This window comes from Marmota monax, unplaced genomic scaffold (genome assembly GCF_021218885.2).
Source record: "Marmota monax isolate L192 unplaced genomic scaffold, Marmota_monax_Labrador192_F-V1.1 WCK01_AAM20220418_F8-fsc00007, whole genome shotgun sequence".
Taxonomy (NCBI): Eukaryota; Metazoa; Chordata; class Mammalia; order Rodentia; family Sciuridae; genus Marmota; species Marmota monax.
In genome coordinates, this window is record NW_026692781.1 from 15,734,175 (window position 1) to 15,760,667 (window position 26,493).

General features: G+C 36.2%; 1 protein-coding gene across 1 annotated transcript in view; it reads left to right on the top strand.

Moving 5' to 3' along the window:
• Positions 1-26,493, top strand: part of Ppp1r1c (protein phosphatase 1 regulatory inhibitor subunit 1C) — a 131,228-nt gene that overhangs the window by 50,073 nt on the left and 54,662 nt on the right. Inside the window, exons 3-4 of the mRNA XM_046447451.2 lie at positions 14,200-14,240; positions 17,095-17,155. Of these exons, the coding sequence (XP_046303407.1) occupies positions 14,200-14,240; positions 17,095-17,155 (102 nt within the window). The remainder of the gene's footprint in view (positions 1-14,199; positions 14,241-17,094; positions 17,156-26,493) is intronic.

Below are 26,493 nucleotides of genomic sequence, written 5' to 3' on the forward strand. Positions count from 1 at the left end.
TTGAATTTTTTGGAACTTATTATTTTAAGAGATTTTTATAATATTTATTCACTTCTCAAAAAATCTTAAGGTAGGGACAAATTGTATATTTGACACTCCTTAATTTTATCACTCTAGTATCAACAACTGCCACAATCTCTTCTGGGTTCTCTATTCTCCTGTTATTGCCTCTGCCTGAGGCCAAATTTGAATTGTGAACCTTTCACTCTGGAATGTCTCTGATCTCTGCAGTTTTCTTTGCTTCTGCAAGTCTTAATGCCTTTGACAATTTTGCTTTTCTAGCTCTGATAAATGATGTCACCAACCACGCTACTCTAAACAGAATCTCAAAATTTAATCCTAAGGCAAGTTCTTATTTGTTGTTCTGTTTTTCCTGTTTGTTTTCCTGGTTCTGTGAATCAGTCTTTAACAACTATTCTCTGCCCAGGATCTGAGCAATTGTGTCCCTCAATCTTAGTAAATTGATTCCATGAAAATTGATCTGCCCCAATTCTGGTCTTCAGGACTGAATTATCCCTCCAAACCCCATCCCATCTGCTGACTTTTTAAATTTGGTCTTTTGGATACAAAATTACTGCCTGTATAGCTCACTCCACAGCCTGCAAGCCTCTGCTTATCTATGCATGTAGTCTGCTCCTGTGTTGGCTCAGATGCTGCCCTCACCTGGTTCTCTGATCACACTTTAGTAGTAAGTCATGCAGTGACCCCACAGTCCTGCTTAATTATTTGATTCTTCCAGATGTTTGCTAGGTTAAATGCTAATCTTATCTCAGTCATATCTGTTCACTTGTCATAGTTAAACCAATCCTTAAACTTTATCAATACAGTGGCAAGTAAAGCACCTGCACCACTGAGAAGCTTCAAAAAAATTTTTTTTAAATACAAGATTTCTTTCCAAATTTATCAGTTTTGTGTAGTTTGCTTAAATTTCCTGATGAGTGAGAACACACTAGACTACAATTTCAACCAGATTGTATTACAGCAGATAAATATTTTTTCTTGGCTGACTTTAAAAAGAGGGAGTCAAAAGCATTATCTCCTAAAGTTTCAAAGACACTTCTTATAAAGAAGGGAATACACACTGTTGTCAAACAGAACCCAAACCAAAGCAGCTAAGCTTTTCATAATCCAGCAAAACACAAAAGATGGATGTAAAAATAACATGGTCTCACCTGAACCCTTTGGATATCACTGAGGAAGTTGAGGGGGGAAAGGGGTAGCATTTCTTTTTAGCGCTTGATCAACAGTATTAGAGAGAGAGAGAGAGAGAGAGAGAAATGGGGAAAGGATATCTGCATAATTAAGGATTTTATTCTGCACTCATTAGTATTCTCTGTGTAAAATGTACTGATAGTGCCTCCTGAAGGAAGACAAATTTAAATGCTGACTAGTGTTTAGTCTAAAATCATATTGTTTATTCACTTGTTAGTAGTAGATTAAGGGGGATAAAAAGGAAAAGAATCCGTCTCTGGTAATACTTATTATTTAGCTTGAAGATTGTAGTTAAATAAAGGCTTTTTCCGTGCAAAGTTATCCAGGAGGAAATGATAATATTCACAAGGTTCAGTCATGACTTTTCTTAAACACAAAAAATTGCCACTACATTCGCTGCAGTATTTCCATTGATAAACACACACATACAAAAACAAAACAAAACAAAAAATCAAGAAATTATCACCATACTTAGTAAACTTACATGGTCTCATTTTTCAACTCAAACTTTGGTGTGAAAGCCCATGGAATTTTTATGGTTGTGCTAGATGAATTTCACTGACTTAGAAAACACTTCATGATATTTTTTTAACCATGAATTTTTCTAGCCGATAAGAATGCATTTTAATAGCAAAATAATGCATTCTCATCCCACAAAGACATTTAAACCAATGGTTTTTTATTATAAAGGTATATATGAGATGTTTTATAGTCAGTGGGGATTGATGTTTAATATTTTATAAAATCTATAAAAATTGTGATAGTACAATCAAGAATACCAAATATCTTTCTTATATTTTTGAGAAAATTGTGAAACATCAATTGTAGATTGGTGATTTTTTTTTTTTAGGACAAAACTATACTAGAATTTTATATCTCTAAAAAGTAATGTATATAAGAATGCCATGTGAAAAATATCACAAAGGTTTTGCAGATATGACAAAAAACAGTGAACATATTTTGTACAAAGGGAATCATGTAACATGTGGTCTTTTGTACCTGGCCTCTTTCACTGAGCACAGTATTTACTTAGATTGATGATTTTAAATGATAAACTTTGTAGGACTTAAAAAGTATGAAATGACACTGCAGCTAATAAAAATGTTTGCAATATAAATAAAAAATTTAGCTTTTCTTCCCACTTATAGCTCTGGGTAATTTAGGAAATTCATCAAATCTCTTTCCCAGGGTTAATTTTAAAGGATAAAATGAAAATAAATGGTCAGAGAGAGAAGTATTAATGAAAACAAATCTACAGTCTCTGCCATGGAAAGAAAGGAATACTGGAAATATCAATTTCTTTCTTCCTGTGAGAGCAGACACACTCAGCTCTCTCAGCTGAATTCAGTTTAGATAGTGCCAATGGAACAAGCTCCTTGACAAGTGGAAAAGTCATGTGATTTCTTGTCCTCACACACAGTGATGGCTCAATTCTGTCCTCTTTCAGTGAGTTCTACCGATCTGGTCATGGCTGGCCACACTACCTTGGTGGACACTCACCAAGATGACATGCATGAGATCATAGCATCTGCCTGTCCCTCTGCTACTTCAAACTGCCCTTTTGTAAATTCAAGGAAAGAAACCATCCACTGCATTTTAGGATTAGTATTTCTGTTTCATTTTCTTGGATGAAATTAACTGAAATCACAGAATACACAGTTTTTATTAACATCTTCTATTATGTTCACTAAAATAAAATAACCGTGATATGTTAACAAATGACTATAATATACTGAATTCCTTTTGGCTAATAAGAGTAGTTCTCAAATGAATGGACTGGGAAAAGGCCAAGTCTGAATTCTAAATAGCGTTTATATAGTAATATGTATCTCATTTTCAAAACTCCTCCAAAATTCAGAGTATGGAGGAAATAGAAGGTATTTTGAAACCATGAAAAACAGCCTTGTTATAAAACAAATCACTGTATTTAACAAAAATCTTTAATATGTGTGAATAACCTAAGCCACTCAAGAAAAATACTAATGAAAGAAACTAACAATTTCATTTTTAGACTGGGATAAAAATTAGAACTTTGGAAACAATATCTGGAGTTTCCTCAATCTTTCACTCCATTTTGGGGTGTATAATCTATTTTATGATGAAATACATGTTCAACTAGGATGTTTATGAAAGGTAAGAAAAATTCTTTCATTTCACTTTGTACAAGTGGTCTTACTTTTATTATTTTTTTAAAGAGAGAGAGAGAGAGAGAGAGAGAGAGAGAGAGAGAGAGAGAGAGAATTTTATTTATTTTTTAGTTTTTCGGCAGACACCACATCTTTGTTTGTATGTGGTGCTGAGGATTGAACCCGGGCAGCACGCATGCCAGGCAAGCGCGCTACTGCTTGAACCATATCCCCAGCCCCAACTTCTATTTTTAAATACTCTGGAATGTATACACATTTGTTCATTGTATTCATCAAGGAAATAAAGTAGAACTCGATATTTTCAAATCCTTAAAAATGTTCATATTTTGTCCTTTGATGAATAAAATTTAGAAAACCACTTGTGGTAAGTGCAGTGTCTTTGTCTTCTGGAATTTTTCTCAGAAATTTGACTTCATACTTAGAATAAAATGTGAGATATTTTCCCATGGTGATTATCTCTCTCTCTCTCTCTCTCTCTCTCTCTCTCTCTCTCTCTCTCTCTCTCTCTCTCTCTCTCTTAACCCTTGTGTTTTTCTTTAACGGAGATGTCCTGAAAGTTTATGGTCTAGATGTGGACTTGTCTTTATCAACTTCTTTGTTACCTCGTTTTAATTAGATGATCTATGTAGCTTTCTAATTTTGGAAAATATTCTAACTTTCCTTCTACTCCCTCATTCTCTATATATTCATTATATCGCACTTTTATATATTTTTTGGACTTTCCATCAATGCTTTGTTTTTCCCTACTTTTGCTTCACATGTCTTATGTCTTCATCTTTTTGGATGTGGGTAAATTTCTCATAGTATTATTAATTTGTTACTTTCCTATTAAATTATGCCCAATCTAGTTTTTTTCCCTCTGTTTGTTTTGACCTTTGGTTTAAAAATAATTAAAGATGCATAGAAAGTTGCAGAGATAGAAATGTTTTTCAATTTTTTTTTTCTCTCTGGCTACAGAACTTTCATTTGCCATTCTTTATGGGAGGTCTGCTAGTGAAAAATCTGTTTTCTTTTGCCTGAGGATATCTTTATTTCTCTATGATTCCTCAAGTAAAAATTCACTGGGCATAGAGTCCTACAGTTTTGAAAATATTGTGCAACTTCCTTCTGGACTCATGATTTCAAATGAGAAATTACTAATTTATGAAGTGCTTGGAAAAGCAACTCATGAAACTGACTTTGTTCTTAATGAAGTTCATCATTACCACTGGATGATTGTGAAAGTGCCGTTTGGATGCTTCTAATAAATAGACCTTGGGAAAACGGCATTATCTCATTATCACTGGGTGAGGGTGTCAGCCCAGGATCCACTTGGCATCTGTTGGTATCATGACAATGGGCCTCATTACTTCTGGAGTTCCCAATTGGTCTGTGGTAATTCCCAAGTAGAGTCAAGGGAAAAGGGGTGCCTCCTCACAGCTGTGTGAACATGGAAATTTAGGTTTCCTACTCTCTCCTTGCTGACAGCATCAGCAGTGAGGCCCCATGTTTGCACCCCAGTTCCATATCTGAAATAGATGTCATTGTCTAAAACTGGGTTTTCTTGCTGTGTTGTCCCTTTTCTGGTCCTTTGGTTAGAGACAATAGGCTTAACTTCTGAGCTTCAACTACTTCTGTTTGTTCTTTTTAGCATTTCCAGATTTCTAGCTTCTCCAGCATTCAGTCCAGCATAGAGGAGTCAAAACAAACAAACCAACATCCCAGGGCACTCACTGCTCAGGTCCCAAAGACCCTTCTCCCCTCTCTTCTTCTCTTTGCCCTTTATAGTCTTTCTCTATATTTATCTATTTCCCAAGATTTTTGGCTATGCTTAGTCCACCATAAAGTTTTTCAACTTTATTGAGTCTTTTATTTCCATGACTGAATTTTGTATTTCTAATTGTTTTCTTTTGTATCTATCTGCTCTTGTTTTACTTTAGTCTCCTTTTACTTGTACATTTTCTGTTTCAATATACTTACTTTACTTACTTCTATAGTTATTTGTGGGTCCCAAATATGCTTATGTTAAAGAAACTTTCAAATTGCTCTGAAGTTTTCATTTCGTCTACAGAAAATCAGTATTTCAATTGCTTTTTAGGCAATATTCCTAAATTTTTCTTCTTGTGCTTTGAAACTTTAATTTAATTTTAATTTTCATCTTGGGTGGATTCTTTCTTTTTTTTTTACTTTTATGCTTACCCTTTCTTGTTAATGTCCTGGAGTCTTTGTTTGATACTACACCTTTTAACCTGGAATGAGGACTTTTTAAAAGAAATTTTATTTGTTCTCTTTAGTTATACATGACAGAAGAATGTATTTTGACATCACATATACATGGAGATAATTTCTTATTTTTGTGGTTGTACATGATGTGGAGTATAAACACAGGAAAGTTATGTCCAATTCATTCTACTGTCTTTCCAATTCTGCTCCCACTCCAATCCAGTGAACCTCCACTCCTCATTCCCCCTGCACTTGCCTATTGTGAGTCAGCATCTGCATACCTGAGAGAACATTCAGATTTTGTTTTTGTGGCATTGGCTTATTTTACTTAGCATTATGGTAGTCTCCAGTTCCATCCATTTACTGCCAAATGCCATAATTTCATTCTTCTTTATAATTGAGTAATATTCCATTGTGTATATGTACCATGTTTTCTTCATCCATTCTTCTATTGAAGGGCACCTAGGTTGGTTCCATAGCTTGAGTTTTGTGAATTGAGCTGCTATAAACATTGATGTGGCTGTGTCACTATAATATGCTGATTTTAAGTCCTTTTAGCATTTCCAGATTTCTAGCTTCTCCAGCTAGCGGTGGGATACCTGGGTCAAATGCGGTTTCATTCCAAGTTTTCTGAGGAATCTCCATACTGCTTTCCAGAGTGGTTGTACCCAGGAGTACATCTAAAAGATAAACTCATGGAAATACAGTCATCTCATACTAGATAAAGGCACCAAAAACATACATTGAAGAATAGATAACCTCTTCAACAAATGGTGCTGGGAAAACTGAAATTCTTATGTAAAAAAAATGAAATTAGATGCCCATCTTTAACCCTGCACAAAACTCATTTCAAAATGAATTAAGGAACTAGGCATTAAACCAGAGACCCTGTGTCTACTAGAAGATAAAGTAGGCCCAAATCTCCACCATGTTGGCTTAAGAACTGATTTCCTCAACAAGACTCTGAAATCGCAAGAAGTAAAAACAAGAATCAATTGTATTCTTGCAAATTGCCATTCTGACTGGAGTGAGATGGAATCTCAGTGTAGTTTTAATTTGCATTTCTGAAACCACTAAAGATGACGAACATTTTTTCGTATATTTGTTGACTGATTGTATCTGTTCTGCTGTGAAGTATCTGTTCAGTTCCTTTGCCCATTTTTTGGGGGGATAGGGGATACTGGCAAATGAATGATGATATTTTATTTACTGATTAAAAGTGGAGAGAGGTAGAACAAACTGTGAAAGAAAATCCTACTGTCATCTATTTAATTATACATACCCACCACCTTACATTTGTTCCTCATATCCAGAATGCTGCTTTCTTCATACTCAGTACTGTTGTCCATTAATCTCCAAGACATACAAAGAACTCAAAAAATTTAACACCAAAAAAACCCAATCAATAAATGGGCAAAGGAATTGAACAGGCACTTCATAGAAAAAGAAATATGAATGATCAAATATATTAAAAATTATTCAACATCACTAACAGAGAAATGCAAATTAAAACTACACAGAAATTTCATTTCACTCTAGTCAGAATAGCAATTATCAAGAATACAAGAAACAATAAATGTTGGCAAGGATGGGGGGAAAAGATACACTCATACATTGCTGGTGGGATTGTCTCTGTGTCTTTTATTCTGTACCATTGGTCTTCATGTCTGCTTTGGTGCCAATATCACGCTATTTTTGTTACTATAGGCTCTGTCGTATGATATAAGGTTGGATTGTGATGCTTCCTGCTTCAGTTTTGTCACTAAGCATTGTTTTGGCTATTCTGGGTCTCTTATTTTTCCAAATGAATTTTGTGACTGCTTTTTCTATTTCTATGAAGAACGTCATCAGAACCTTAATAGAACTTGCACTAAATCTGTATAGCTGTTTTTGGTAGTATGGACATTTTGACAAAATTAATTCTGCCTCTCCAAGAACATGGGAGATCTTTCCATCTTCTAAGGTCTTCTTCAATTTCTTTCTTTAGAGTTCTGTAGTTTTCATTACAGAGGTCTTTCACCTCTTTTGATGGAATGAGGTCCTGTTCCATGATGATAGCGGAAGAAAACTTAAGCAGTCTTGAAGTGCATGATGGTTTGCCCTAACACTTTGGTTATCTCCTGTCTCCCTGGGGACACAGATCAGTGCTTTTTCCCAATGCAAGTGACAGAGACCTTGTTTTTGTCCTGTCCTTCACATGAAGTCAGTCTCCTTACAAATGGGGGGGATAGAACTTTTGGATGCTTTTGCCTGCTTCTGGATCTAAAGTCTCATGGGCCTGTGATTCCTTACCTGATTACTGCATTTTGCTCTTCTTGTGTTTATAGTCCTTAGAGATGTTTGATTACTTTGGACTGTGGAGTTATCATTTTAGTCATTTCTTTTTATATTTACCCTGTCATTACTCTTGCGTTTGAAGAGAGGAATCTTCACAGCATCAATTTACAACACTATTTTTATTGGAAGTTCTCCAATTTCCTCCAAACTGACTTTTTCCTTCACATTTCCAAAATAACTGCTAAAAATAAAGGCTCAAGTGATCCTCCATTATCTAAATTCATCAGAAGTCTGCATTTTTTGAGTTTATTCTAAGAAATTTGCTCTCTCCTTACCAAAGAATTCTATATATGGATCTGTGCTCTCCTGCAGTCAATATCCTGAATAAATCATTCATTTCCAGGATTTTAGTAATTGTCTGAGACTGACTTTTATAAAAGAATATATTAAATTTGACTTGACCACTTATTTTTAATTTCTTTTATATATTTTGTTCTAGAGCCAGATACTTCCCCCCCCCCAACCCCCATCTCAAGAAATCAGAAGACCAAAGTAACATCCTTGCTTTTCCTCTAAAAATTCCTTTTTCAGTCAGTAAGGCAATATTTATGAGAATTTGAGTGTCTGTAGAATTGCCTTGGGTCTAGTGAGACAATTTTTAAAAATAGAAGTCATGGCTTCTGCTTTAACAAATTCATAAATCAACTATTAATTCACTAGAAATATCTACCACATCCTGTGAACCAATAGTTGTCCTCCTACTGGATTTTAAAATAGCAAACAGACAGTCTTGTTTTGTGAAAAATGGGTAGTTAGAGACATCTATTTGACAAGCTGTAATAGTGTGCCAACTGTGATAATATACTAAGAGCTATGGAAGAGAATCAAAACAGAGGCTTCACAGGTCATCTGGGAAGATAACACACTAATGGCCATAGTACAGAGTATGTGATGATGAGTTCTATGGGCCAGGCATAGAGAGTACAGTGGGTGTTGGGTGGGAAACTGGGGGCAGGATGAATTCCAGTTAGAAATGGGGGAGCCAGGAATCTGGAAAGATTTCCAAGAGGAGTTGCCATCTGAACAGAACCCTGGGGGACAACAGTACTGAGTATGAGGAAATCAGCATTCTGGATAAGAGGAACAAATGTAAGGTGGTGGGTATGTATAATTAAATACATGACATAGGATTTTCTTTCACTGTCTGTCCCACCTCTCTCTACTTTTAATCAGTAAATAAAATATCATTATTATCATTGGACTTATTCAGAAATCATTTTTCCATTCACAATTTGCTTAAATCAGCTTTCAACAACTTCACACTGAACTTTAAAATCTTTCTTATAAATTTATTCCTACGTTTTCCTTTATCTCTTTCACTGGGCCAATATGACATTTTAAAAACGATATTGTTCTTGTGATCTTATTTTTAGTTACATTACTTAGTTTCTAACTCCCTGGCATTCCTAAAATGATACACAGAATTCTGATAGCAATGACAGAAACCAAGTATATTCTTGGGGTAATTTTTATTTGCATTTAGGGATTTTGCATTTTTCTTCTTGCTCAAGTTTTTATTAATAGATTTAATTATGTGAACAATTTAAGATCTACAGAAAAATGTAATGGGCATACTGAGTCCCATATATCATCCTCTTACACAGTTTTCCTATTATCAACGTCTTACATTAGTCACGAAAGTGTTATATTGTTATGAATAAAGACTTAATATTGATATATCATTATTAATTGAAATCTATCATTTATTCAGATTCCCACTTGTTCTTATTTATTGATTTGTTTATTTATTTTGTATAGCAATGGGTATTGAGCCCAGGGACACTTTACCATGGAGTTACATCACTAGCCCTTTGAATTTTTTTACTTTGAGCGAGGGACTCACTAAGTGGCCCCAGGCTGACCTTGAATTTTCAATCCTTCTGCCTCAGCCTCACGAGTAGCTGGGGTTACAGGTGTGTGCATGGTTCAGATTCCCTTAGTTCTTATCTAATGTCCTTTACCTGTTACCCATCTAAGACTCCATCTACTATACTGTCACATTTATTGTGTCTCCTTAGGCAGCTCTGGAGTAAGATAATTTCTTAGGTTTGTTTTTATTGTCCTTGACAGTTTAGAGGAATATGGATCAGGTATATTGTATAATATTCCTTTGTCTGAGGTAAGGAGCCATCTTTATGACTTCATAGCAAGGGTTTGTGCTATCACCATGATTTATAACTGGTGATGTTGACCTTGGTCCCCTGGTGGGATTAATGCTTGCCAAGTTTCCTTACTATGATGAAGGTCCTTGTTCACCTCTCCCCCTTTCCATACTGTACTCTTTGGACAGACATAGCTCTATTCAGTCTGAACTTAAGGAGTGGGAAATTGTTCCTGTCATTGTCCCACATTTTTGTTCCTTGAAACAAGCTTATGAGAAAATAAGGAACACAGAGAAAGAGTTCTTGTACATCCTCCCCTGTTTCACATGGAAGGAATACCCTGCAGTTCAAGAAGATCAAGTAATTTTGTGTGGTCATGACAGATGAGTGGAAGACCATGTTAGAAATTACATGTGCTCTCCTGTGCTTTGGTCAAAATACAAATTTTTCTACCAACCTCAACCCTGGCTTTCTAGGTGTTCCTTATTTTTATATCTCTTTACATTCTGCTACTTTCTTGTTTGCAGTTCTCTCTCTTTTATAGTTCAGAAACTTAAAAAAAAATTGTCTTTGTCTTCCCTGTTTCCTACTCCTAAACATCATTTACATAGTAGTTACTTAATTTTTTGTTATAACTAGATTTCAAAAGTCTGATCAGATCTCATTGATGTATCTAGACCATCAGATGATTGGTGTATGCAGTTTGTGTGTGTTTTCATATAGATCCTGAATTTGTTCTGTTCCTTTCATGAATTTAAATACATTATGAATTTCTAGCTAATTATCATTCAAAACATTTTAGAACCATTCATAGCCCTATCTCCATCTTCAATGATGGTATATTCCTTCAAAATGGTATATTCCTTCATTCTTAGATGACTGACATTTTTCTCCCAAGGCAAGGAATTTCTTCTTTCAGATCAAATGCCTCTTGAAAGAGGGGACAATATGAATAAGACAAATCTGAAGTAGGTACAACAGACTCAGATTTGTAGTTTTTAATTATGGGTAATAAATTAACACATCTCTCATCAGTTAAAAAACTAATTTTGTTCAACCCTACTCCAAAATAGTATTATTTTTCTGTTTCATGAAAAAGCTAAACGTATTTGAACCCTGGGATCTATCCTTATATTTCACATGGAATCCAATATTCCTGGACACTTTTTCAGCTAGACATTGGGTCATCATTTGAGGCCCTGGAGACGTTATAAACACCATTTGATGTCCTAGTGCAGAGTTGGTGAGACCTTGCATGTGCTCTTGGCAATTCATACTTTTGAATCAATCGGGGTATAATTTCTCATTTTTCTGATTGTATAGATTGCAGAATCACATTGGTCATATCATCACCTATATAGAAACAGCAATCATAATTTCTTGTTAGGGTCTGTAAACAAGTCAAGATGGCGCCTGGCATTTTGCCAGAGGGAGTGGTTTGTGAAGTAACGCCAGCGAGACATTAAGTGTGGAGATTTCTTATTGGTTGACTGCTGTATCTAGTTTATGTTAATTAAGATAAGCTGTGTGTATTGTATATATACCCCTCCTGTCCTACAATAAACGGCTCCCACTCCTGCTGTATCAATCTACACAAGTTGCTCGTCACCCCCCAGTTCTTTTGCTGCAGCCGGACTGCAGCAATTTCTATTCTATTCTGCTGCCCTTCCTATCCCCCCTTACCCTCCCCTCCCCTCCCATCACTTCTCTCTATCCAATCTAACTTGCATGTGCTCTTATGGTCTTCGTTTTTGGTGACAATGTTCATGGTACAAATTAGAGAGAACATTGTGTTTATGTCTGCATGTCATCCCAGTAAGTGTGCCCTATGAGCTTGTAGTATGGGTGTGTTTATGTGAGGTGCTCAGGAGGCAAAAAGACTGGCCATTCAATTTAATAGCAATCTGGTAAAGGAAGGAGAAATGCACTTCAAACAATAGATCTCAAGAAAATTATGATCTTTTGGGGGCTTTCGTTGTATTTTTATCTAAGTCATTTTGACTTGAAAGTCATTTTGTTTTTACTCTTCAGTATCATGATAAGAATATAGAATTGTTTTCTCAGTCCTTATTTTCATGACATAACTAGTTGATGTATGTCAACAAAATAAAAATAACAACCTTTTTTTTGTTGAATTATGCAGTCAATGAAGTTCTTCTCATTTCTTTGGAAAGACACTATTCTATGTGTGCTCAAATTAGAAACTAGAAAAAGTGAAAAGCTGAATGACTGGATCCTGTTTTATCACTAAAACAGTCAGAGGTCCTTTGAATTTTGAAGACCAAATACTAAGAAACCACAATGGCATTTGACAATCTAATTGGTCCTAATGCATGCATTGTTACATGGATCACATTTGATATTTAATTAAATGTGGTAACAAAAGTTCTCACATTGAGAGAACTGTTCAATATGCGTAACTATCTAATAATGAGCCAGCTATTTGCAGTGTTTCATCAAACAATTATGATTTTTGTCCTAAATCAATAGCTTTCTGTCTGCCCTTCCCTATATAAAGGTGGTAAAATTCATCAGAAATTTCTGAAACTTCAAAATCTAGTAACCAAGATATCAGATTAGAATACATAGTATTTCCATTCTAGCTGTTTGGATATTTTTGGGTCTTACTACATGAATACAAACTTTATACCTGGTTGGATTTATATAATTTTTTTTTTTTACTACATGTAGGCTGTTTTAGTCAGCTTTTCATCCCTGAGATCAAAAGACCTGGAAAGAAAAATGTAGAGGAGGAGACATTTATCTGGGGCTCATGATTTCAGAAATCTCAGTACATAAGTGGCTGACTCCATTGCTCTGGGCCTGAGGTGAGGCAGGGCATCATGGCAGAAGGTCGCGGAGGAGAAAAGCAGCTCACAATATGGCCACCAGAAAGCAGAGAGAGCTCCGCTCACCAGTAACAAAATATAAACCCCAAAGTCATGTCGTCAGTGACCTGCCTCTTGTAGCCACTCTCCACCTGCCTACAATTACTGCCCAGCTAATCCATATTCATGGGTTAATGCACTGATTAGATAAAAGCTCTCACAAAGTATTCTACCTCCAAACTTTCTTACATTGTCTTATTTGTGAGCTTTTTTTTTGTAATTATCTCTTATCTAACCCATACATAGATGTATCTATATCTCTACCCATACACATATATGTACATAGATATACACTGTTTATTAGATTAGGGTAATGCATGCTCATTATAAAAAGAAAAACAAATAGTACAAATATAGATAAAGAAGAAATGTGTTATCACTCAGAGGTAACTATTGGTAGCATATAGGTATCTATGAATGCATATGCCTATCCTCATGTACATTTATTATCTTTTATAAAATAAAAATACAGTGCATGTAGTTTTGAAATAATTTCACCTACATAATATATATCTTCTTGTGAATATATATTCTTATAATTGTCTCTTAAGTGAAACTCATTGATGGACTTCTCATACAGTCAGCTTTCACGCTACCGTAAGGATCAGGAAAGTGCAACTGGGTCAAGAAGCCAAGAAGCAGAATTCATGTAGAGTAAGTGAGGAGGAAGCAAAGAAACCTGGCCCAGAACCTTCTCCCCTTGCAGAAGAGGTGCATAGGAGCACCTCTCCCTTTAATGCCTTTTTCTCACAACCATTTATACCACCTGAGTAGAATTTGTCTGGGCACTGTCATAGAAGATGTTTGAGAAAGTAACTGGTTCTCCCCAGGGGCAGTAGAAGGAAAGGTCCTGTCTTCCTTGCAGTCATAGTGATTGGGTTGAGTGGGAAAGGAGGTTTGTTTTTGTTGATGGAAAACTTGAAGAAGCTTGACAGAGGCTACACTCAATACACAGTGATAGCAGGAGCAAAATCAAGAAGAGGTTGCTTGTGCCTTGACACTATGAGGTTGGTAATACCAGTGGTTGTTTCAGACAGTCATTTCCCTGATTCTCTTTCTGGACTACTGAAAGGTGGCAACATGAACGTCAAGAGAAATGCATCTTCGTTGCCTTTTTAAAAAACCATTGAGAGAAGTTTATCTCAGAAGAAAACCACTCCTGTCCTGCTATCCTTTGCAGCTCTAAGCCACATTGCAATGTATAAGCATAGACAATTATTAAAGTATTTTGGTATGTTGATAAAAATGTTAATTGTATTATACAAGGAAGAATATTACATTTCTAATAAGTTATACCTATTTCTCTTTCAGAAATAGATGACAAAAGGGTGACCAACAACACACAAGGAGAAGTAAGTTTTCCCAGATTTTGTGGAAACGTGTTAAAATTTTAAAAAAAATTAGCTTGATTTTATTTGATATAAAATATAATGTAAATTGTGATGTAAAAACTATTTAGGTTGCTTTTCCTGACTGAACAGTAAAATGAGGTCATTAAAATCTCTGCTTCTCAGTTACCTTAATTCTCTGATTTTCTATGGAATGACAAGCTTTGCAAAAACTTCAAAAATAGGGCTGGGGTTGTGGCTCAGCGGTAGAGCACTCGCCTAGCATGTGCAAAGCCCTGGGTTCAAGCCTCAGCACCACATAAAAATAAATAAAATAAAGATATTGTGTCCAACTACAACTAAAAAAATATTTTAAAAAAACTTCTAAAGTAAAGTGATGGTTTTAGTGATAGAATGTAGTATCAATAATTTAATTAATTGAGTGATTATTTATGAGCAAAAAGGGGTAGGGCCAGACAATGTCAGAATCCTAGAGGAAGGAGATGTTCTTCTGGTGCATGGAGCAAATTCAGTCCCTGGGCCAGAGTCTGGATGGAATGAAGTCTTCTGAACCTAGATGAACAGAATCTAGGGGTTCAGCAAGAAGCACATTCAGCTAGCCTGAACATTGTAATCTTCTAGTCCCTCCATACACACTTGTAGGAGTTCAGACAGAAAAAAAGGAAGGGAAGCTAGTTGATAGTATAGAATATACAAAATAGGAAGGAAGCAGGAAAATTGTGCCCAGAAGTGGAGCAAATATCAAACTGAATGATCTGTGAACTTAGTCAATTCCCATGATCATGAGTAGGCATACAGCAAGACCCAAAGAGGAAAATGTAAAAAGGACAAAATCCCAAATAGTATCTCACAGGATTTTCAAAAGTTTTTAGTGAGGGAGTAACTGGGAAAACTAAGAACTTATATAAAGTCCTTATTTTTTATTACATAAGTTTTTACTGCTATGTTATTAAACAACAAAAAAGCACTTCTGCAGAATTAATCTTCTACTCGATCTTTGAATATGTGTATTGAAGAAGATATAAAAGAAATTCCAGAGGTGATTGCTTCACAAAATCAACCTGATGTGACTGAAATAATAGAAGTGCCCCAGAAATGCCAATCAGCCACACATTTAATGTTAATGTAGTCACCCTTCCTGCACCCATGCATAATAGACTAGTTCCAAAAAACAATTCTGGAGAAATTTACTTGTACTATTTACTCACTTGATGGGCAGTTGCAACTGTTTGATTGAATTTTTTACTTTTTAATAGATTTCTTTTGCATTAGGTAAATATCATCATCTTGATGAGTTTGAGGGCAATTACATTTTTATTTGCACAAAGAAAGTTGCCTCATAAACTCAACTTTATGAAACAGTTTTAATGATTTTTTTAACTCTGTATATCATGTTTTCTAATACGCAGTGAAAAAGCACTCACCTAAAAGTGTCTTATAACTATGATTTTCAAAGCAAAAAAATAACTGCTTTGAATAATTCAGACACTGAAAGTCATTGATTAAGACCCCTACCTTTATCACATTATAATATAAATCAACAATGTGCTATTAAAAAGGAGTAGCAAAGTTTGGTAGCAAAATCTGATTGGATTATAGACTACATATATTTTTATTAGAATAAATCATATTGTATTTATTGTACATATATTTCTATATCACTGTGGAATGGTGGTTTTGATCCTGAAATGATTATTCTAAATGCAAATCCTGTTTTTAATAACTTAATCATGATCCAGTGAGTTTAGATAATGGTCTTATACAGCTGTTTTGTTAGCGAAGGGCTTACCTTTTAAACAAACAAAAGAATAATACCTCAACATTATAATTTCAAATAGAGACCTTAGGATGAACGTGTCACCTCAAGAGAGTAATGAATTGCTATTACTTACCAAGGATCCTCATTATGCCTCCTGAACCACTCATTAATTCTATGAACACATATTATTATCCCATGGAGTATACTTTGTCTCAAAACTCATGTTTTTCTCTCAAGTGGAAAGAATTATTAACTTAAAAAATGCTTTTGAAGAAAGAATTTGCATTTAGAAATGATAAAAATAAGAAGATATTTCAGGGTCAAAATCACTTTTCATAATGATATTGAAATATATATTATATAAATGTTACTGTTCTAATAAGTGAAATATACACATATGTATGTGTGTATATATACTACAATCCAGTTGGATTTAGCTACCTGGATTCTCTTGTTTTTTGACAACAGGGATTGAACCCAGGGATGCTCAACCACTGAGCCATATTCCCAGCCCTTTTTATTTTATTTTTTAAAGATTTTTTAGTTGTTGATGGACCTTTATTTTTTATTTATATACATGTGGTGCTGAGAATAGACCCACTGCCTCACATTTTAGGCAAGAAACTCTACTACTGAGCTACTACTCCAGCCTCTGCTTTTTAAAAATTTTTTAAATTTTGAGACAGGTTCTCACTAAGTTGCTTAGGGCCTCATTAAATTGCTGAGGCTGGCTTTGAACTTGTGATTCTCCTACCTCATCCTCTAGAGCTGCTGGAATTACAGGCATGTGCCACAGCCTGGGCTGAGATGCCTTTTTAATAGCATGTTGGTATATGTGTTTAAAATAAATTAATCTTAAAAGAGTAATTTTATGACTGAAAAGGATGAAGAACTTTATTATAAAATAGAACCTACAGCTTCACATTTAAGCCTGTGAAATCACTGAACATGTGTAATCAATCTCATTAACTAGAACTGTGTTTCTTGGTATGGATGTCAGAAAGCTCTTTAAAACACAGTACAGTGTTTAGTTCCCTCTCAGGTCTGATGGCACCATCATTTACATCTCATGCTTTTACTCTTTTCTCTTGTCCACAGTCACAGAATGCATCACCTAAGCAGAGGAAGCAGAGTGTATATACACCGCCCACCATGAAAGGTACTGTTCAGGTACTGTTCAGGGTGTCCTGAGTATTGAGGTTTTCTGTTCTCGGGACCATCCATTCCATCGCAAGCTGGATCTTGTCTCATCTCCACAACTCAGTGATGCAATGTTCAGTAAGATACTGTTTAAAATGTGGTTCCACCAAGAGTAAAATAGGTGGTTGAAGAAGCATTAACTAGGAATCTAGAATCTTAGTTTGGAAATTTAGTTTTCACAATAATGACAAAAATTTTTCTTTTACCTTTCCTCACATATTTTCTTTGAAGGGATTTTTTCCATAGTCTCTAATTATTTTTGCTAGTGTTGACAGATAATTGTCATCCCCCACGCTACCCTCATCTTAAGAGAATTCAAATAACTTGAATTTGAGGGAGATTTAATGTAAAGTATGGTTTCATTGCCTTGTGTTGGAATCAGCTTTAAGAAACCCAAACAGCTGTTTGCTGTACTTGTAGCAGCTGTTGAAATAATAAGGAAGAATGCTTGTTCAAATTTGGGCATTTTTCCAGAATTTTTCCTCAAAATTGGAACTGCTAAAATAATGTCTAAGTGCATTAGTATTTTGACTACCATCAGTTCAGGGAAGGTGTCTTTAATTTCTCACACCAAAGTGTTCCTGACATGAGGCGGAGTTCACTCTACCCAGTAGCTCATATTCCCCTCTGGTGCTAGGACTGCTGGCTGGGTGTTTCATCATGCAGTCGTCCAGCTTGGTTTTAGCTGCATGCAAGGCTAGCCTAGCAGCTTCCTCTGGAGTTTGGAGAAATGTCTAAATTGGGAGTAAAATTTTCCACTCTATTCTCTGTAGATTTGGGGACTTTTCAGGGAGGTGGGATATAAATGGACACATTAGTAGATACTTTCAGTAAATTTCCTTCCTGTACAGCTATTAAACACCATGTTTACTTGTGTGTAACTAGTAAATAATACAATCATCAACATTTTTTTATTCCAATGTAATTATTGAGAGTACTAGACATTCCTGTCTGAAGATAATTATAATCATTTTAAAGATATTTTCCCCATTGTAAGTGATTTAGTTTTTTCAAGACACATTAGTTTTGGCATGAATGGGAAACAATGAAAGATATATGTTCACTCATTGAATTATTTCCTCTGTTCTATTTTGGGTTAGCTTAAGCTAAATAAAGTAATCCTGTTCCCATGTCCTCAGAGAATAATAGTTTCTAAAGGAAAATCTTAAACTCAAAGCTCTAAGGGCCCATTAGCTCTCAAATATCCTAAGAATGTTGGATCCTAACATTTAGGGATGTTAATTATGCTGCACGGTTTTCATATAACCTTGTACTGTTGAGTGCCCTAAGATTGTCCTTTAATGATAATCATCTAATTTTTCAATAGGATATCAGGGTGTTGATACCAGTCATTTATGTCATTTTATAACCAGTAAGTATCTTTTGTGATTCTTATGACAAAAGAGAAAGCAAAATCCACGTGTTTTATTCAGTCTATCCCTAAGAGCTAGAAATTAATATTTCAAGACAAAATTAAGCAATGGTAACATATGGTATCTTGTGAGCACAGTAAAAACATTTGATCATAAGAAAGATGACTAAACAAAGAGAATGTTATGAGATGCTGAATACAGCAATACAATTGCTCTGAAATGTAGAATTCTTAAAATTACAGTGTGAGATACAATTATTGAGAATAGAAAAAGGTTACTGGGAGAGCAAGGCCCCAACACATGTAATTAACAGTTTTGAAAAAATTTGCTCTAACAACAAGTCTGGTAGAGCTTCCAGTTATCCAGTTGGTAACTAGATAGCAAAACCAAACCAGAGAAACAAGCAAAGCAAACTAGGTGGACTCATTCCTTCTGTCTTCATAAGCTGTAGGGAGTTACTAGCACAGAGATCAGGAAAGATGCTACTCCCACCTTTCACATTAATCTTATAAACAGACAACTATCTCCTAAGCTCATTTATATTTCTCCCTCTTAGTTTCTATAGTCCTTATGGTTACCTAGATTTTGAAAACAGGAACATGTGTAGGTTACCTCCTGTGATGCGAGCAAGTTTCATATGAAGGTATAAATAGAAAGAAATAAATCAGAATTTCCTCTGTTCTCCTTAAACAGGCATAATCTTAAGTTTAATATGCTGATGACTCCCAAATGTTTTTCTCTAGTCCTAACATAGCTCTTGAACTTCAGGCTTCCATTTCCAACAACCTACTGAATTTCTACACTTGAATGTAATTAGGCTTCTCCAATTTATATGTCCAAAACGAAACTCATTGGTTCTTTTTCTGTCTTTCCAATCTCAATAAATGATCTTTAGCTGTTGAGATCAAAACCCTCGCAAATTCCTTAGTTCCTCTCTGTTGCCCAATACATCCTCTACTTTTGATAACTAATTTCAAAATGCATTCCTCATCTGACCACTTCCATCTCCTCCACTGCTACCACCTTGTGCAAGTTACTCTTCTGTCTCTCTAGGAGGACTTAAGTTGCCTTTATACTGGTCCCACTGATTCTGCACTTGCTTCTCTACCGTCTTGTGCCCACATAGAAGTCAGTGTACTGACTTCCTGTAACTCATCTATATGATCACAGCATTCCCCTTATTAAATCCCTCCATAGCATCCTGTCACATTTAGAAAAAAATGTAAACCCAACCATGGCTTACCAACCCTGGAATGACCTCTTTCACATAATCTCCTTTTAGCCTGCCCCTTGTTCACCAGGGTTCACCCTCATGCCAAACACTTCTGTCTAAATCATTTACATTCTCCATTTTCATTGAAATGCCTGTAATACTCTTTTCACAGAGGCTCACAAGTGGCTGGAATTAGTGCCATCAGGGAGGCCTTGCTCCCTGGACAGCCTCTCCAGCACAGAGTAGATCCTTCCATCATCACCGTCCACACATGTGCCTTGTTTTCTCAGTAGTTCCCATCATGATGGACATAGAGCAAGGTGTCATGATAATAGCTTTGAGAATTTGTACCACCTTGCATAATGCCTGGCATATAGCAGGCACTCTGCAGATACATGTTGAAGAGCTGAGCCATCAAGAGCTGGGGTATTGAGTCACACCATCATCTACTAGAAAGTGGGGACCATTTGAACCTTCCTTTACTGATGCTCACATTGGTGACTCTGCTTCTGTTTTTCTATTTTTAATTTTTCTCCATTTTCCTCTTTTCTGGTCAAAGAGAATATCTGATTCAATAAGTTAGTGGGCACTGTGGCTTGGATGAGTTGCCCCAAAGATACATGTGCTAAAGGTCTGATCCCCAGCAATGACATGATTGGAAAGTGATGGAACCTTTGAGAGGTGGAGCCTAGTGGGAGCTCTTTAGGTCATTTAGGGTGTGTGTGTGCCCTTGAAGGGGATATTTGGACTCTGGTCCCTTCCTCTCTTTCATTTGATAACTTTTGATGTCTGAAGGCCAGAGGTGAGCAATTTTGCTTTACCACGGACTCTCACCTCAGGTCCAAAAGCAAAGGGCCAACAAATCATGCACTGGGACCTCCAAAACTGTGAGCCAAAATAAATCTTTTCTCTTTATAAGTTAATCATCTCAAATATTTTGTTAGAGTGATGGAAACCTGCCTAATACAATTACTACCCAGAATTGTTAATCAGTTAAGCTAGATTCTTGGGAAAAGTCACTTCAATGAATTACTGGAACTACTGGGTTATATCTTACCTTTGACTAGGAAACTGGTTCCTGAGTCATTTAATTAGTAGCAGGTGGCATCATTCTATAACACAAATATGGCAAGATAAGTAGAAGGATGTGGATAGGGCTTTTGTTCTGCTGCTGACATGTCTCAGATTATTCTGCACATTTACTCTTAGAATGTAACAAAGGACTTAATCCTTGGTCTGGCCATCTTTTTATGATAACATTATAGGTACTCAGCCTTGTAAAGGAGATCAAAGCTAACTAGGGTAATTATCCAGTGAAGACTATAGTTTTTTCCACTGCTTCTATGAAACTGGCCATTTTCGTTGAATATTCTAAGGTATTAGGCCTTAGAGTAGAGTCAAATAATCAAAAGCTCCAGGTGATTCTACTTCCACTGGTCTAAAGATTGACCAAATTCAGATATCTAATTGCTTATTGACATGTTTTCTTATGTTATAGGTAGATATTGTTACCAAGTTTTTACCCCAATGGCTGGGTCTTTTTCCTTCTCTGAATTATGGAACCAATTCCCCAACTGAGCAGCAAAGGAGACTTTTATTCTCAGTCAAGAATAGGAGAAGTGAGAGATAAACTTATAAATCAACTTCCTGCTTCCTGAGAGTCAGAGAATACAGATATAATCACTATTTGTGTATGTATGTAAAGACAGATATAGATATAGAGCACAAAGAAATGAGGTGAGAGATAGGCTAATCAAGGGGAAAAATCTTTATGTTTTGTATTATAATGAAGTTAGAGGTTGTCCAGTGGTCACTCTGGCAGCCATCTTAGATCCCACTGGTTTCAATCAGTCCTGATTGAAGGGAACTTCTGGCCTTCAGACATCAAAGACAAGGAAGATTAGGTGGAGTGAAAATTTAGCTACCCAGGCAGTATAACACCAGGGCAGTGTAACAAGAATTTGTGGAGATCAAAGAAATCATGGGATCAAGATCATGGTGTTCAGAACTGATCTTTTGATATTTTCCACATCAAATCAATTTCTCCTGTGCTATTTCCATTCACAGGAAGAGGAACTTTCATCTGCCTCCGTTCGGGAAGTCTCTGTCAGCCCTATCTCTCTCTCTCAGTCTCTGTCACAGTTTAGCATAAGACTTTTGGATTGCACGGCATTGAAATCTCTTGGGTCTGCCCTCTACTCTCATCTTCAATGCCATCCCCAAATTCCAAGTCACACTTCTCTCTTGGTCACTGTCCGTCCAGTCTTCCTCCTTGCACCGCCTGTCTGTTTTCTACACTGTGGCCAGAGTGAACTTTTTAATACATAGAAGTGATGATGTCACTTCTTTGGTTCAAAACTTCTAATGTATTTCCATTTATCCTTGGATAAAATTTCTGTTCCAGAGAAAGGTTTACAAAACTTCCTGTCTCTGGTCCAATCAGCCTCTCCCCAATTCACTCACTAGATTCCAACCACACTGGCATTTTGTCAGCTTTCAAATCCACCAAGCTCTTTCCTAAATCAAGAAAGGTCTAGCCAATATCCTTTCTTTGGCTTAGGATGACTGTCCCCTTCTTTTTCTCATTCTTCATCTGGTCAACTCCACTCATCATTCAAGTCCTGTCTTTAAAGGTGAGTTCCTGAAAGCTTTTCCTAACCTCCCAGACTAAACTCCCTGCACTTAATAAATTCTCTATTGGCAGAATTCTCTCTAGAGTTATGCTCTCTCCATAGTTCTTTTATTGCAAGTAATTACAATGTCCAATTCTTTGTTTCAGGTTTATCTCCTACTAGCCCAGAAGCCATCTATATTGCAGCAGTGACAATATCTATTTTATCCACTACCATGCCTGCCGGGCTGAACAAAACACATGGAACATACGCAGTGCTCATAAATATATATTTAAATCATTTAAGAACCTACATTCAACACTATTATTGGCTAAAGAATTTCCTGAGGATATCTACTTTCTTTCTCCAAAGTCTGTTAGAAAGATATCTTTATTGAGGTCCCTAGAAATGTGTACTCATGGATTCTTGTTCTACATCATGTTGTTATTTGTGGCAAATTTTTAAATGACAAAGATATAAATATTTTAATACATCTATCAGGCTCTTGTCTCACCCTTAACTTTCTTTTATCCAGATTAAAATATATTGATGTCAATTATGCCTGCCACTCAGTCCTATTTCATTTATTCTTAATGTCCAAAAAAAACTCCATTTTGCCTGTCTTTCTAGAAGTGCATCCTTCAAAATCAACCTGATATTGAAAGTGTAGCCTAACCAGAACAGAATGGAGGTTTCAATTATGCCTGAAATTCCCTTCATCCCAGAGAACTTAATTCCATAAATGCAGATTAAAATCTTATTTTCTTTTTCTGGCAGTAATGCACATTATTGACAACCAGTGAGCTCACTATAAATTCAAATTTCTTTGCTTTCTTCATGTACTGTTTTCCATATTTACCATTTATTCCTCACTTTAAATTTATTAGCCTCCCCCCCTACTCCACCCCCAGAGCAAAAGGCAAGTCAGTACTGTCATCCCAGTGGGATTTTCTATTGTTAGGTTCAGGCTGTGACATCAGCATGTCATATTTTGTATACTGAGTATATCATTCATTCTGTTTTCAATTATCTCAATAGTGTATCTTCCATGGGTGAATTTATCTCTGGTATTTTTATCCAAGTCCATAATAAATGTATGAAACAGCAGGACTAGGCCACAGCTTTGCAGCACCTGTTTTCCCCTATAGTTGACACTTATCCCCTTGAATTCCACCATTTAATTAGTTACCAAGCAGACTTGTCCTACAGGACTCTGTCCCTTCAAACCAGAAGTTCTCAAAGGCACTTTTGTTAGACAGGTTGTTGTATTTTAGATATCTCGGGCTGTCCACTTTGTTTTTCCATCTGTACAGATGAGTTATAAATTTAAGATGTACATTATGCATAACAGGAGAGAAGTTGAATTTCTTATAGAAAACAGACTTTGCTTTCCATTACTCTGTGTAACATAGTGTTTTATAAGTATATAAGTAGAAAGTGCTGAAGATGATCAGAAAAATGGCAGTTGATGACGAATGCTCATGCGTACTTCTCTGGTGTTTGTTTATGTGGTGGTCAGTTCCAGAATTTACAGAACAGTCAATTAAATTATTGTTGGATCACTTGAATCATGTTTTCAGAAAAGCAAAGTGGATTTGAATCTTGGGACAGGAAATGGCTGACTCATTTCCACCCAGTGTGTGTGTGTGTGTGTGTGTGTGTGTGTGTGCGTGTTTTACTGGAATTCAAATGCTGAAGAGAGCAAAGTAAATGCAATTGATTTAAAAGGAAATCTGAACATTCAACAAAACAGCTGACTGAAAAACTGCTTGGTATAGCAGGGCCTATTGTATTATATTACCATTTTTAATGTGTAGCAAGTCAGATGTTTGATTTATTTTTGAAAAAAAAAACCCTCTTCCTCCTCTAATTCTTTGTAATTTCTTGTAAAAGAAAATTTTAGTTGTTTCAATGTCCAGAGATTATTCTTGTGGTATGTTAGATAGATCTATGAATGCTTGAGACATTTTAACTCCAGAGTTTTGAGATTCTTCCTCCAAGGAGGGCTGTGCTTCTAAAAGTTTATCTTAATTCAACTTCTTTCCATAATAAGGCAATAAATACAATCAAGAAATAACTCGGAGAGGGAATCACACTGGCCCAACTTGATGGCAGACATAGTTTTCAGAGAGTGGATGACAACAGCAAAGGTGGGACATATGAGGGTACTGAAGGGTAGTCTTCCAGTTGGGTCATGATGCTGACCCTGGTAATTTCATGGGACTCAACATGAAAGGACACGGGCTTTGAGGGACAAGTGGACTGAGGTACAAGTGGCCATCTTTCAAGCCCCAGCACGTACCACTTACTAGCTGCGACCTTCAGAAAATCAATGAGCAAATGCCCCCTTCTCCTTCCCCATTCCATCCTCCTCCTCCTCCTTTTTTTTTTTTTATTAGTACTAGGGACTGAACCGTGGCTTCCAACATGCTAGTACTCTGACACCGAACTAAACTCCCAGTCCCATCTTTCTTCTCTTATTGGTAAAATGGAGATGATACTTGCCTCACAGGATTACTCATGAGACGAACTGAAACAAAATAGGTAAAGGTCATGCTCACAGGCACACACATGCGGGACTATTTTGAAGGATTATGTGAATCCTGATAGAGAAGGAGGCATGTGGCTCTTTTATTATTTCTGCTTAGATCTGCAGAGTGGAGGCATGGGATTCTGGGGAGAGCTGGAACAGAGGTCAGAGCACTTGAAAGAGAATGAAATCTCTGCTGCAGCTTGGGCCTTATCACTATGGGAACTGGAAAATCTGGTTTAGAGGTGCCTGGTCCTAGGAGCATGGGGATCATCAGCCCTGCAACACTCATCCCTCTTTTATTTAGCTCAGCTTCAGGCAGACTTGTGAGATTGTCTTTGACATTTTGCTTGCTTTTAAGCAAAAATCCAGCTTTAGCTTCATTTTACCTTGCTCCTCCTTTTGGACACCATGTCCCTTAAGTCCCAGTTAATCGATGTTTATAAGACTTGTGTTTCAAAAACAACTTACAAAGGTGCTGGCTAATGGTGGATTCGGGGTACTAGTGTAGATTTACAATAAATATTTCTTGCCAGAGGGAAAAGCAGAAAGCTACATCATGGAAATACAGCCCATAATTAGGCAGCCCAGGTTAAGTTGACAACAATAATTGAGTTGTAACCAATTCACTCTTTCTGATTTCACACTTCTTATACTTTTGGCTCAAAAAATCCTCAGAAGGGATCCCCAACCATGCCATCCTGCTCTCATTATCCCCTGCTCAGGGACAATGAAAGCAGGGAGGTGAAGGGGCAAGATCTTTTAGCTTCTCATCAGGCCACCTCCAGGGCCACCCTGGATTCCTTTTAAAAATGTTTCTGTCACCCCATGGGTGTTCCACAGGTATTCATTACATTTGCCTTTGTAAATGTTAGTTTTCTTTTTTGTCACTGCTATTGTTTTGTTTTGTTTTTGTGTTGGCTCAGTTTATTTGTTCTGCTGGGTGGGACTTATTTATTCAACTCAAGAAACATTTAGCAGATTTCTAGATAACAAGGAACTTTCTAAATATATACAAATCTTGTTTCTTAAAAAACCCCAAGTATGTTCCTATTTCTAGATGAACTTCCTGTGCTTCTCTTTAATTTTATCCAAAGTCAATCCTTCCTCACATCTTTGAATGTAGAGGGTAGGGTCAGGCAAAGAGAGTCTAGAACATCCCCTTCTTGGAGCCACTGAGATGTCTTTTTTTTTTTTTTTTTTTTTGTCTGAGAACAACCTTGAGAGAGAATGAAGCAAAAAAAAAAAAAAAGCAGCAAAAGGATGAGTGGACTTCATGTCTGGAGTGTCATCATGGATTTTTAGGTTAAAACGACTAAAGAATCTTGAGATAAGTTGAATTGAAATTTGGGACTAGTAATTTAATTAATTTCATGTGATGCCACTTCAACATTTGAAAAGGAGAGCACCAGTTGTTTATCAGTATAGTTCTTTTCATTTGTCTATGTACATTTATGTTATAAAGTTAATCTCATATTTACATCCCTCTCAAGAAACAACATTCAACTTCTTAAATTGCTTCCTATTTTAGCATCAGGAGAAAAGAGGAACATTTATACTTGACTGGAG